The sequence below is a fragment of the Lacerta agilis genome, chromosome 14 (assembly GCF_009819535.1).
Source record: "Lacerta agilis isolate rLacAgi1 chromosome 14, rLacAgi1.pri, whole genome shotgun sequence".
NCBI classification, from domain to species: domain Eukaryota; kingdom Metazoa; phylum Chordata; class Lepidosauria; order Squamata; family Lacertidae; genus Lacerta; species Lacerta agilis.
The window spans coordinates 29,931,810-29,945,198 of record NC_046325.1 but is presented as its reverse complement, the minus strand read 5'-3'; the positions used below and the strand labels follow the sequence as shown (position 1 = coordinate 29,945,198).

General features: G+C 44.3%; 1 protein-coding gene across 1 annotated transcript; it reads right to left on the bottom strand.

Moving 5' to 3' along the window:
* Nucleotides 1–5,617: 5,617 nt before the first annotated feature.
* Nucleotides 5,618–8,101, bottom strand: EPOP (elongin BC and polycomb repressive complex 2 associated protein). The gene has a single exon (XM_033169440.1). The coding sequence runs from the start codon at nt 8,042–8,044 to the stop codon at nt 6,155–6,157; it is 1,890 nt and encodes a 629-aa protein (XP_033025331.1). The 5' UTR covers nt 8,045–8,101; the 3' UTR covers nt 5,618–6,154.
* Between the last annotated feature and the right edge of the window lie 5,288 nt (nt 8,102–13,389).

The window sequence follows — 13,389 nt, the reverse complement described above, 5'->3', positions numbered from 1 at the left end:
TTGTATTTCGATTGCTTTTCTTATTCCATAAGATTAAAATTGTAATGCAATAAAATGCAATAGAAGAAACGAAAGAAAGACAAATACAATTTTAAATATCAGACCAACTGAATGGAGTTTATGGACCGAATTCTGGGAACTCCTGGGCTAGAAAGTGCAACTGATTTGAAAATGCCCCTCTTTCACATCCTATCTTGCGCTGATAACATTGACATATGCCAGGGGTCAGCAACCTTTTTCAACCCTGGGCTGGTCCATGTGGGGGGCCGGACTATATTTTTTTGGGGGGGGGATGAACGAATTCCTATGCCCCACAAATAACCCTGAGATGCATTTTAAATAAAAGCACACATTCTGCTCATGTAAAAACACCAGGCAGGCCTCACAAATAACCCAGAGATGCATTTTAAATGAAAGGACACATTCTACTCATGTAAAAACACGCTGATTCCTGGACCGTCCACAGGCCAGATTTAGAAGGCGATTGGGCTGCATCTGGCCCCCGGGCCTTAGGTTGCCTACCCCTGACATATGCCAACAGGGGCAGGGGGAGTAAAGAGATGCTCCAAGGACCTTTGCGGACAGTGTTGACTGTCCAAAATGTCATCAGCTACCACTACACAAACTGTAAATAACTTTGCATTTCTAGGAAAAAGCTCAGAGGTCATCCCTGCCGGTAGGCAGACTGAGCTGGCTGGTGTTGGTGAAAGATGGCACTGCTAGCAAAGGTGAGCAAATTGTCAAGTTATTTAAGCTGTTATTATTATGATGATTATTACTACTACTGGAGTGGGTGCCGCTACTGTCTGGATTTCATAACTTCTGACACTTCAAAACCATGCCAAACATTTGGGGGCGGTGTTGGTCTCGCTTGCAAAGGTGGCAATTGGTAGATCAATTAGGTAACGTCTTTAAAAACCTCATATTTTCACAGGGATCAGACAATACACATTTGCCAAATAACCTGACTGTAATTGCCACCTTTGAAAAAAAGGCCATCACTGGGGTGAAAACTGAAAAGTTCCCATGTTTACATGCGCTCAAAATACCCAGGGCTGTTTGTTGCTTAGCAGAAGATAACTTTGAAATAAGAATAAAAATAAAATAAAAGAATAATACATGCAACTTTAAAAGCACACTTGGATCTTTCTTACACTCTTTTGACATATGACATATGTGTGAATGTTCTCCATGCTGCATTTTTTTTAAAGTCACTTTTTAAATTTACATACAGGCTAGCAAATATGGAATGTATATTTGCATCACAGCTGCAGGAATGACGTGCACGTTTAGTGTCATGTGTGAAAACATTATCTGTGAATGCACCTGAAACTGGTACATTGCAGCTTACAAAAATCCAGCAACTTCCCATCTGTGAAACACACTCAAAGAGACAAAACCTGGCAAGGTGTGTTCTCATCAATTTCAATGGAGGAAGCAGACCAGAGCACAATTTACTTTGTACAAATGCTTCCTCCACAGAAATGAATGGGTCTATATACATGTATACGCATGTTCCATCTGATCATCAGAGGAAACGTGAGGTTCTGTATTTAGAGAAAGGAGATTGCAACCCTGCTCTACAGAATACTACTCCTGGTAACCCTCAGATCACTGGATGAAATAACCTTTTCAGCTGAAGCTGTTTTAAAAAACAAACAAACAAACAAACATTTTTAGTGGCAACTGTTTTTAGATGTTTTAAACTGTTTTTTAGAACCTTTTTTCGGGGTGGGGGAAAAGGATGTTGTTTGCTACCCTGAGCTCTTGGGAGCAACGGTGGGATAATGAAGTTAATATATAATTCATCACCACCATCCTACAATCCATGGGATTTTTGCCACTAAAGAAGCAGGACCTGCACCCCTGTAACATGCTTCCAGAGAAGTAAATTCAATAGGACTTGTTTCACAAGTAAAGATGCTTAGTACTGCAGCGCTAGTCTCTGAGGTGCTTCCAAACCTGGCAGCTGCTAATACTTTCTTGAACAATATACTTCAGGATAGGTATATGCACACATTGTGTACTCATAATTTCTTCCTGTACGTTAGCATACACATACACAAACCACATGTGTTTTGTACGCACAAGCTGACAACATAGGCATTCGTGTGATAAGTACGTGCTCTTTCCAACATGTAAAAGAAAAGGTGGGGCTGGTGAGTTGAATACCACTATACCAAGCCTTGAAAAAGGAACACATATCTATGCATAGCTGCATGTACATTTTAAAAAAAAACAATGAAACTGAAATTATATGCAAATTATACACACACATAAACACACAAATGAAATGGGGCACAATCCGCCTGGAAGTTCTCCTGCGTGATCCCTCCAGAGATGAATGGGTGACGCACAAGATGGGCTCTCATGCACCTCCCATTCATTTCAAAGGGGCTTGTGAAAGAGGAGCTCCTGGTGGATGGTGCCTGCGATTCTCGTGTGCTAGCAAGTGGGGCAGATGAACCAGAGAAGAGGTTATTCTTTCCTTATATAATGAGATACGTAGAATGTCCCTGCTAACTGCAATTTCCTGTTTGTGCCAGACCCCCCCCCCAAAAAAGCAAATCTTCTATTTGCTGCTTTCTTGTGTTTGTTAACAGTTAAGAGTATTTCTTATACTGTATTTATATAAAGCAAAGGGAGAGAAAGGCTGTATATGCATGCACACCATAGTGCCTGCAGATAAATTACACAATTTATGTCTGTGTGCATAGGGATCTCCTGTGGGGTAAGACATGCATTTTCCCTCTCGGAACTTAACACTCCCAAATTCAGCAGGCTTCTGAATACTTGTCAATAAGCTCTGGAAACCTCATTCCAAACTGCTTTCACCGATTGTTGTGTCTTTCGAAGTTGCCCCCCGCCCCCCCCCAATTTTAACAAATCCCTTCCATGTCATGCTTCATACTGAATTTCTTGCCTGCCTGCCTTCCTTCCTTCCTTCCTTCCTTCCTTCCTTCCTTCCTTCCTTCCTATCACTCTTTCTTTCTGTTTCTCTCTTGTCCGGTTCATTATTACAAAACTCCCAATGAAGTTAAAGGTAGAAATTGATGAGGGGGGGGGAGCAGGGAGAGGACATGTCAACATTTGGCCTCCACTGAATCCCACATTCCTTCAAAAATAAGGTGTGCAGTTAAATGAACAGGGCTGTCTGCCTGGCAAACACCAGGACCCCTCCCTTCTTTTATGCAAAGTTGGGCTCAAATTTTGAACACAATAAGACAGGGCTGAGAAGGGTTGTGAGGTGGTTTTTGAAGAAAATTAAGACAGCAGCAAGAAGAAAAATCCCCCCCACCCCATCCCGTCATATTCCTCCAGTTTTCCCAAGTCACCAGAACAGCTAAAAAAAGATCAGGCTATACAATTTGACAGCAAAAGAAAAAATAAATAAATAAAAAGCCCACAATCCTCTTTTCTTCCTTCTGATATTAGCAAAAACAACATACGATCTAGGCAACAAATATTCAAGGCTGGTTACAGAAAAGGGGGAGTTTTCAGTCAGAACAATGTTAATTTAGTCCTCCACATACAAAGCACCCAAGTTATGCCGTGTTCCCAGTAATAATCTGGTTTCATTCTTTTTGTTGTTGGGGGAAAAAACGGGACAATTAAGGTGGAAATCCTCCTTCATCAAGGTAGCCCAAATGAATGTATTCTACCCAAGAGAATTCATACAAACTAATTTAAACCCATTTTTCCCCCTTTAGGGGCATGGGAAAGCTACTCCTCATTTCCTTTCAAAATTTATTTGAACAATACAAATTCCCCTTTCTCCCCAACAAAAATGCAGGTTGGCAAAGGGGGGGGGCAACAGAACTACACTAAGCATATTTACTGAGTTCCACTGGAATTCCACCCTTATTCCTCTCAAAAAGAGTGTAAAGACTGCTGCCTACAGAAGGCAGAATATTTTGGCCAGTGGGGGGGGGGGAAAGGTTTCACTATTTTAAACGTGTTTAGTCAGAAGTGAGTACCAGAAATTGCAACATGGGGTTATTCCCTTGTAACTGTGTCCAGGATTGCAACCTTTTAAAAGCATCTTATTTTTTTCTATTCCAAGTTCACTTTGATTCACTGCCACTTCCAAAAATCTGTGGAAACTCAAGAAGCTAGAATTCCCCCTTAGTTCAAACCTGCAATTTTAATCCATTATTTATTTTCCCCAGGTAAGATTCTTGGGGTGGTGGGGAGGAGAAAATGTTGTTTCAATAGAAGGAAGGTGGGAACAAAGACTGCCCAAAATATGACAATTACCCGGAGCCCAGTCACTAGGCAGTAAAATCAAGTCTATATTAGACCTTTGGGTTAAATTCCCAATAATTCCAGAAATATTCACCTTATAGAGAACGACCATTTTCTTTGCACTGATTAAAAAACTGTTTTGTGACCTCCACTGATTGTACAGCAACTCCAGAGTAACAGTTCTGGCTTGTGCCTGGAGATCCAATTTTGAAACGGGAAAATATATAGGTTGAGGTTTGGTTTGGTTTTGATTTCAGGCAGGCAGGCAGGCAAACCTCTGAAGACAAAGACGAATAATAAAAGGAAAGAACATTTGTTTGTATCAGGGAGGGAGGGGTGTAGTTTCCTTTGACAGTGTGGTTGTGTGGGGGGGGGGGAGGGAAGAATCTTTTTTCTGCATTCCACTTTGGAGATCAAATTGTCCATCTGCATTTCATTGCAAATTTGCCGCTGGATCCAATTTCTTTTTCCAGTAAATTTTTAAATAAACAGAATGTTACCGAAGGCTACTTAAAAGTCAGGGTTCTATTAGGCAACAAACAACAGCCTCCTTTTTAAAAAACACAACTGTTTCAAGTAACCCTTTTCTCTCTCTTTCTTTCTTTCTTTTGGTTCAAGCAAGATCAGGGATTTCGTTTTTTTTCCTTCTTCCCAAATTTAGTTGCGTCACCCACTTCTGCACCTTTTCAGTAGACAGTAGAATATACTTAATTTTGCTTAAAATCACTTTTTGCACCATTCCACACACACACACACAATCCCAAATTCAGGCAAAAAGAAGAAAAATAAATTCCATTCTACTTTAAAAAAAAAACCTTGCAAAATTCTGCTGTTGGGGATAAAACAGTCACTTTTGTCTTGCTTTAGTTTTAATCAGGAAACGGATGGAGGCTGGGAGGGGGGGAGTGATGCTTTGATGAGTTTAATGTGCGGTGGTTGAAAGGCCATGCCATTTCTCTTCCAAATTAAGGAAGAAAGGTGGGGGAGGGGAGGGGAGTATACTTTTAACTTGGCAAATGAGGGAGGGGGAGAAGAGAAGGGTCTTTCACTGGGGAGGGGGAGGGGAGGCTGCCTTGAAACTTTCTCATTCCTCACAACACACCCACAACTCTTTTAAATTTCTCTGCATGGAGCAAACCACTCCACATTAAAAGGAAGGGGGAGGTCAGCTATGCCCCAAACTTCCTTTGTGTCTTCCCCCCCCAACAGACCTTTTTTCTGCCCTCCCCATATTAAAATGTTGTGCATATTAAGCCATAGTATTGCTACCATAAATATCTTTTTTTTAAAAATTACACAACACCAAATTTCGTTCTCCAGTCTCTTTTACATTCTTTCAGTACTGCTGTGTTTTTGTGTGTGTGGTTTTTTTTTTTTAAATCATCAGTTGCTTTGCCTTCCTCCACACTTGAGGCCTACTTCCAACCAAGGTTCAAATTTCAACATTTCAGAAGTTGTGGGATCTTTTGAAGAAAGTGAGGAATGAGAAAGCTCTTTAAAACAAAGCTTTTGTTCTTTTTAAAGCAAAGGAATGCCAGAAATTCCATTTGTGAAGGCATCCTTGAGGGTTAGAAAGAAAGAAAAAGTAATCATAATTGGAAAGTCGGATCTCTTCCTACCCTATTTAAAACACATTTACTTGAAAATAAGTTCCACTGATTTCAGTGGAACCTACTTCTAAGCAACTGTGTTTTAAGATCACAAGCTGCTGTCACCAACACACTTACTTGGAATTAAAGGCCACTGAAACAAAAAATGTTACAGCCAAGTAAAAAAAAAAATTTTCAGATTGCAATATCAGATTCTCCATCTCTCTTTCTTTTTTGGCTACATATTCTATTAGCTTCGTCCCCCATCCAAAAAGAAAAAAAGTCAACCTGTTGCACGTAAACCAGCTTATATCCTCCATCTAGAAGTCCTCTAAACGGTATCCCCGGAATTTCAGGCTGGGGGGCACGGGGATGGCATTGCCCCCCAGCTGCCAGGTCCAAAGCGGGTGCGTTTTGGAGGGGGCGCACGAGTCTTTTACGCACAGAGAGGACGCAGGACACAGATCCCCATCAGAACCGACGACCAAAGCGGGCGTACAGGGAAAGGTACCCATCAAAGAAAACGGATTCCTGGCAGGAGGTGGGCTGGTGTGCAGCAAGCGCTTGCAAGGCGGCGTGGCCCCCTTTTTGGTCGTCTTCCTCGAAATCTTTGTGGGCCTTCCTTTGGCCTGCCTTTCCTGCTCGGCACGCCTGCGTTTAGCGTTCCTTTCTAAGTCGCTGCCGCCTTTCAAAGGTTTGTTGGCCAGGCTGAGGAGGCCGGCTCTGGAGGCGGAGGAACTCCCTTTGGCCTGCTCGGCCCTGCGCAAGCCTTTCCCGTCCACATTGAAGCCTTTGGCGTAGCACCACAGCTTGGACTGCCTGATAAGCCTGTCGAATTGAGCCTCCCTCCCCGACCCTTCCTTGGAGTCCTGGTGCAGAGCTGATTCCTCAGCCTTGTCCGGCTCGCCAACGTGGAGGTCCTCTCTGGAGCAAAGGAAGTCGGCGTCCTTGGAGAAGTCTTCGCCCTCCTGGGCGCACAACTCCGAAGCTTCCCTAAAGACTCCCTTCTTTGGCTGCGGGCCCTCGCTGGGGCTGCTGGGACGGGCAGGAAAGACAGGAGAGCTCCGCGCCTCCTGCTTTACTCGGGGCTCCGGGTCCTCACGCGGGAGTAGCTTTGGCGCGGTGGTAGGAGCCGGCTTGAAACTTTCCAAAGTGGACGCGCGCAGCGTCCTGGCCCAGAAGAGTAAGTTCGGGTCAGGGCGCAAGGCTTTGGCTACGCCGGGGAGGGCTTGAGGAGAGGCAGCTTGGGGTGGGATACGAGGAAGCGCCGCCTGCCTGTAGCGGGTACTCTGCACCGAGTCCCCGCTACACAGGGAGCTGCTTTCCGACCCGGAGGAGCTGCCTTCTTCGCTGCTGCAAGATGACTCTTCGTCGTCGTCGTCATCATCGTCCTCTTCCGAGGAGTCGCTGGAGCTTGCCGGGCTGGACGCGCCGCTGGAGTCCGAGTCGCTGGAATAGCCGGCCGACGTGCCTTGCCTCTTGGGGCTCGCGAAAGATGCCGAGCGACCTTTCTCCTTGCCGAGGCACCCGCAAGCCGAGCGCTTGGTGCGTCCGGCATCCGCCTCGCTGGTCTCTTGGCTGACGGCCGAGTGGAGGAGCTGCAAGTCGCCGGGGTAAGCGCTCAGCACGCCGGCCAGGAGCTGCTCTCGGCCGCTGCGGCTGTAGCTCTTCGGCAGCGGCGCGGCTTTCTCGTACCCTCTGGCGAACGGGGACCTTAAGAGCGCGTCCCGTTTGGCGCAGCCGGCACCCACGTTGGCGCGAAAGGCGCCGTCGGCAGCGTTGTACGCGGGCAGTAACCGGGGCCGATTGAACAGGTCCCCGGCTTCCCTCCTCTTGGTTTTCCTCTTCCTCTTCCTCTTCCTTGGGGCCAGGGCCTTGCAAGAGATGCAGAGGGCCTCCAAGTCCGCCTTGGAGATGAGCGAACACTTGACGGCGCGCGTTGGCACGGACTGGATGGCTTTGAGGGTGCGCAGCTCCTTCAGGTCGCAGCGGCGGCTCTGGATCTTGAGGCTTTCCATTTTTTTGCTCACGGTGGCCCTCGGGATGTCCTTAAACAGGTCGCTGAAGACCTGGGTCAGGGCGAACATCCGCGTGCCGTTGATCTGCAAGTAGCCCAAAGTGATGCCGTCGATTTCCTGGTAGCCAGCTTGGAAATCTCCATTGTAATCCACGGTGGCGGCGGCAGGAGCCACCCCGCAGGTCAGGAACATGTTTGTTTATCTGCTTATTCGTAAAAAAAAGGGAGGGGGGCTTCGCAGCCACCAGCGGAGGGGGGGGAGGCTAGAAAGAGGGGTTCCTCTCCCAACCCCTCCTCATGCTCCCTCCTACCCCCCAAAATCAACCCGCCGTCGTTGAGTGATGAATTTTTCTTTCGAAGGCATCCCTTGAGGCTCCAGAGCCGCCTTTTCTCTCTGCCTCTCTTTCTTGCTCCACTCTAGAAATCCAGAGAGGGTTGCAAAGGAGAAGACTGTGGTCTTGCCATGGTCATTTCCCTCCTCCTCCTCCTCCTCCTGGTACCTTTCCTATCTTAGTCCGGGGGTGTGTGTTTGGCGGGGAGGGTAGGGAGGGAGGGAGGGAAGAAACAAGGAATCTCTCCCCACCCCCTCTCAGCGTGCCTCTTTTTTCAAAAAAGCTCTCCTTTGAATTTGCAGATAGATCTTTAAAACCAAAGTCCACAGCCGAAGAAAAAGAGAGACAGCGCTCACATTAAAAACCCCCATAAAAGAGGTTTTTAAAAGCACCCAGGTTGCACACCAAAATCCTTGTCATGTCCACCTTTCTCCCACCCCCCTTTGGCTTCTTTCTTCAAGACAGACTTGGAAGTACAGTATATTATAGGAAACACCCCACGAAATAATTTTCTCCAGAGCGCGAGCTGATTGGGTACTTTAACCTGGTGATGTCATAAAACCCCCAACATCGAACACCCCCCCACCCCCACGTAAAACCCTCATATAAAAAAACCCCTTTCATTTAAGAGTCGATCTGACACTGTCCAAAGAAGTAAGAGGAGCTTCGTATATACATGTGAATTGAACAGCGAGAGGCGGAGGTGGTGAAAAGATTTTTATGTATGTGCCTACGTATGTAGCCCATACAGCCATTTCCCTGCCGCTGCTCTCTACACAATCTATGCAATCTTTTCAAAGTACTGCTTTTACATTAAAAAAATAAAATCTGCAGTATCAGATATTTCCATCGAACGTTTTTAACGTTTTAATACTTGCCAACTGCATTACATTTGAAGGCCCCCCCCACTTACCAAATCTCTAACTAGGATTATATAATGTCATAGGCTTTTTATTTTTAAAAAATCGGCTTTATTGGGAGGCAAATATAATTTTCTTTGATATCTTTCTGTCTTTGGGAATGCTTTTTGAAGTGGGGAGAGGGCGATAGCCTTTAGGATTTTATTTTAAAACCCCCCCCCCCAAGCTTAAGAATGACAGGCACCCATCAGTTCTCACAAGAATGGCTTGCTCTTTTAAAAACCAGGTCAATTTTTCTTTTGCTCTGCAATAATTACACCCTATATAACATAATTATTATTATTTAAGCATCTTTTATTACTGTTTTCCTCCCATGAATCTTTTGTCTCTTTGTACCTTTCCCAGATATGTTTTCTTCCTTTTGCCAACCTTCTGAATGAATTGTGTTTTAAAATTATCTCTTCTTGAGTCCTCACCTTTATTGGGGAGGCAACCGTTTTTTGTTACTTACTTATAACAATATATGTGTCTCAATACAGCAGGAAGTTGTCCAGTTCCAATGTCATTTGAAATGAATGGGAGCTGCGCAAGAACTAAGGGCGCCGATTCTGTGGGTTTTATGTAAAAATCTGTGGGTTGCATTTTCTAGCTCAAAACAGTATGTAAAAAGAATTGACAAAAAATAACCAGAGTGAAAAACCAGCTTATATTCTTTGGAGTAAGAAAGGTTTCTGTTCTTACGGGGAATTGTATCTTTTCTTTTCACAACTGCAATTTCTGGCCCCCACCCCACCCCACCTCCCAAATTAAAATTAAAATTGGTGGTGAGGTACAAAAGATACCTCCACACTTTTCATCCCTACACTGCTACATAAAGACTGACCAAATGTTTTCAAATTCAGCTCTCTGTGGTATGTTCTGGACTTCTCAATTGATTCAATGGCCCATTGCATTTGCAACCATTCAGCTGGATTAAGCATCTTGGGTGATTTCCTGTATTTTGCCAGTAAACAAGTTGCTGTAAAAAAGATTCACAAACAAAGCCTTGGTCTTAACTATTAAAATATCCAAGCCACAATGCGTTGGACTTGAAGGGATGGTTTGATTCTATTTGTCTTCTAAATATTCCATAAAATCTCTTTCCGGCCCATTAAAAAAGAAAAAGGAAAAAACATAGGGAGTTTCCCACCAGACGTGTAAAAAGTTCAGCATTGTCTATGAATGCTCTCCACTTTGATGTGTATATATCTTATAAATCCCGTTCAGACTGTAAGGTGTCAAGTACCAATGATATACAGTTTTTGCATATGATTCGCATTTGCCTCTGTTAAGCCTACAGGTTGTCGGAATTATCCGAGATCAAAGAATCATAGTTCATTCCATTCTGTGGGGTCAGAAATGATTATTGATCCTGTTTTTTTATATAAAATAACCAGCTATATTTGCTTCTGTATAAAATTGTGCCTAAAGAAAGCTAGTTTGCAGTCCATCAATCTAGTCTTTTGAAGTTGAATCTCTTCCTTTGTCAATTCTTGGAGGTGGACTTTTATTGATTTCCACAGAATTTGCTTTCAAGTAAATTTTTTTTTAAATGCTCAGGGTATCATAATCGTCAGGATGCTTAAGCAACAGTTTTGTCCAATGCAGGGCGGGATGCGTAGATGTGTAGGTACCATTAATTCATTAATTTTATTACATTTGTATGCCACCCTTCACCCGTAGATCTCGGGGCGGCCAACGTAATTGGTGTGCCAGGATAGGTTTCCAAGTGTGTATTTCCCATACCAAGTGTGAAGAAGGCTGTTGAGCAAAGAACAAGGAACTGCTTCCCAACCCTTTTGTAGCACATGGGTAACTCCGTGCTTGCCTCTATGAGGAAATGGGTGTTGCAGCTGCTCTTGTGTTCTGCGGTGGGCATGATGTAACCCTCTGCTTCTCCTTGACTTCTCTGGAAAGGAGCCAGAGGCCACAATCCAGTACACAGCTAAACACCTTTCAGCCCGTTGTTTACCTGCACTATTTCTCTTCAAGTTAGCCTGACGATTTCGGGTGGGTAGGGGGCATCCTTTTGTTGTTGTTGCTGCTAAATTTATATGCATGTTTTCCCTTTCCACCAATCTATGTTCTTTCATTTAATTCCACCATTCTTTAAAACATCCTCTGAGGGAAATGATTTCTTTGCATGTATTGCAAAAAAAGAAGTTTTTGTTTCAGAAGTTGATCTTAAGTCATTGATTTCTACCTCTGTGAAGGCACAATCCAATGGGAAGGTCTCCTGCACAAGCTCCATTTATTAAAATTGGGGGCGGTGGTGTTTGCACAGGAGAACTTATCCTGGACTGTGCACTTCCCTTTTTTACTCCTGATTTGGTAAAACGGACTCAGAGGGAAACTCACCTTTTGGGGGGGTTGGGCTTGCTGGTCGGCAGTTCGAATCCCCACAACGGGGCGAGCTTCCGTTGTTTGGTCCCTGCTCCTGTCAACCTAGCACTTCGAAAGCACGTCAAAGTGCAAGCAGATAAATAGGTACCGCTCCAGCGGGAAGGTAAACGGCGTTCGCCAGAAGCGGCTTAGTCATGCTGGCCACATGACCCGGAAGCTGTACACCGGCTTCCTCGGCCAGTAAAGCGAGATGTGCGCCGCAACCCCAGAGTTGTCCACAACTGGACCTAATGGTCAGGGGTCCCTTTACCTTTACCTGTTTGTAAAGTTGTCTTTAGGTGCAGAAATCCCCAGATTTTGTCCCTTCACCGTACCTCATCGGTTTTGTCTTTGCTGTCTCTCCTTGTCTCTCATATCTATTCCACGCTGCCTATCTCTGTACATCATGATTATCCAACCACTCCTTTCTCCATATCTTTTATTCACTTCAGTATCTGACCCCTTTTCTCTGCTGTTGTTACCCATGTTGCTGTTTCCCTTTGTAATGGGATCTGCCCCCCACCCACCCAGCCCAGCAATGCAGATTTGATATGGGGACTTAACATCCCCAGATTGTATCTGAATTCAGCAGCGCTTTGTTGTAGAAAAAAAATCAACAATAAACCAAACGGAATTCACCAACCTTCAGGATAAAGCGAGCTATGTGATAAAAAGCATGTTGCTATTTTGAATTCGGCTATTATAACCTTGCTATAGGTTTTGCAAAAATGAAAATCTGAATCTCTCTTTCTCTCTCAAGAATTCACAAACCGAATCACCGCAAACTGAAACTTATTAAAAATTTGTCATCCTGTAGCTTGACGTTCCCTTGGAAATATTTTCTGCTTAAGGATACAATATGTACTATGTATGTTTACTTGCAGGAATTTCATTTCAGTCAACAAGGCCTGGGCTATCTCCACTTACCTGAGAGTGGGGCTCACTGGAGTCAGTGAGATTTGTTTCTTAGTAGATATTTATTGGTTTGCACTATTAGCTCCCAAGCAAATTGTGTGCTTAGGGCAGGGATGGCAGTGGCTAGGAACACAATCTTTAAAATTTGAAACACTGGATTAGGATTATACCAAACCATTGGAGGAGTCCCTGATAGCTGACAACTTTATGAGTTGCGCAGAAGAAGAAGGGAGTAATTTGAAGTAAGGGGCATGTGACCTTATTTGCATGTATTTCTCATCAATTATGTCAGTGACCCCAAACCTCCGACTGTTGTTTCTATTGCTTTAAAAAAAAAAAAAACCCAACGGAAATAAATGGGAAATGCCTTTATGCCATTAACAAAGATGAAGATATCAGAAATCTTTAATTGGTTAAGAAAACGACCATGTTCCCATAAATAAAAATCCACCTCTAATTCTCCCAGAAGAGAAAATTCTCTCTGTGTGTGTGTTTGCGTGTGTGTGTGTGTTCATGTTTGACTGTTTCATCCATTTGGGTTCTACTTGTTGCACGACGGAGAGGTTTGGATGGGCATTTTAAAATAGGTAAGACTCCCCACCCCTTTTTGCAGATGTGAAGAGGAGGATCCCTGATCGGGGTTTTTTGTTCGTTTGTTTATTCCCACTGAATGCTCAAATTGCAGGCAGCCTAATCGGCAGTGAAGTAAAACAAGGGTGGAGGGAAGCTGGTTTGCTCACTGTGGGCAGAATCCTCTGGGAAGGTCTCCTGCACAAGCCTAAGGCATGAAATGTGCATGCCTTTGCAGTACCATCTTATTTCAGCGCATTTTGTGCAGGAGAGCTTCCTCTGTGGCTGTGCCATACACTGGACTGCCTTACACTCCAAGGGATTGTTTTCCTTTAAAAAAAAAAAAGAGAGAGAGAGGACCCTGGAAATTTGTACTTTTGGAGACGGGCAGGTAGATAAATGCGCCCTTCCCCCTGGCTCTCTTCATTGTGCACACTTTC

Coding starts and splice junctions, on each gene's coding strand:
- EPOP (XM_033169440.1), bottom strand. CDS start 8,044: ATGTTCCTGACCTGCGGGGTGGCTCCTGCCGCCGCCACCGTGGATTAC.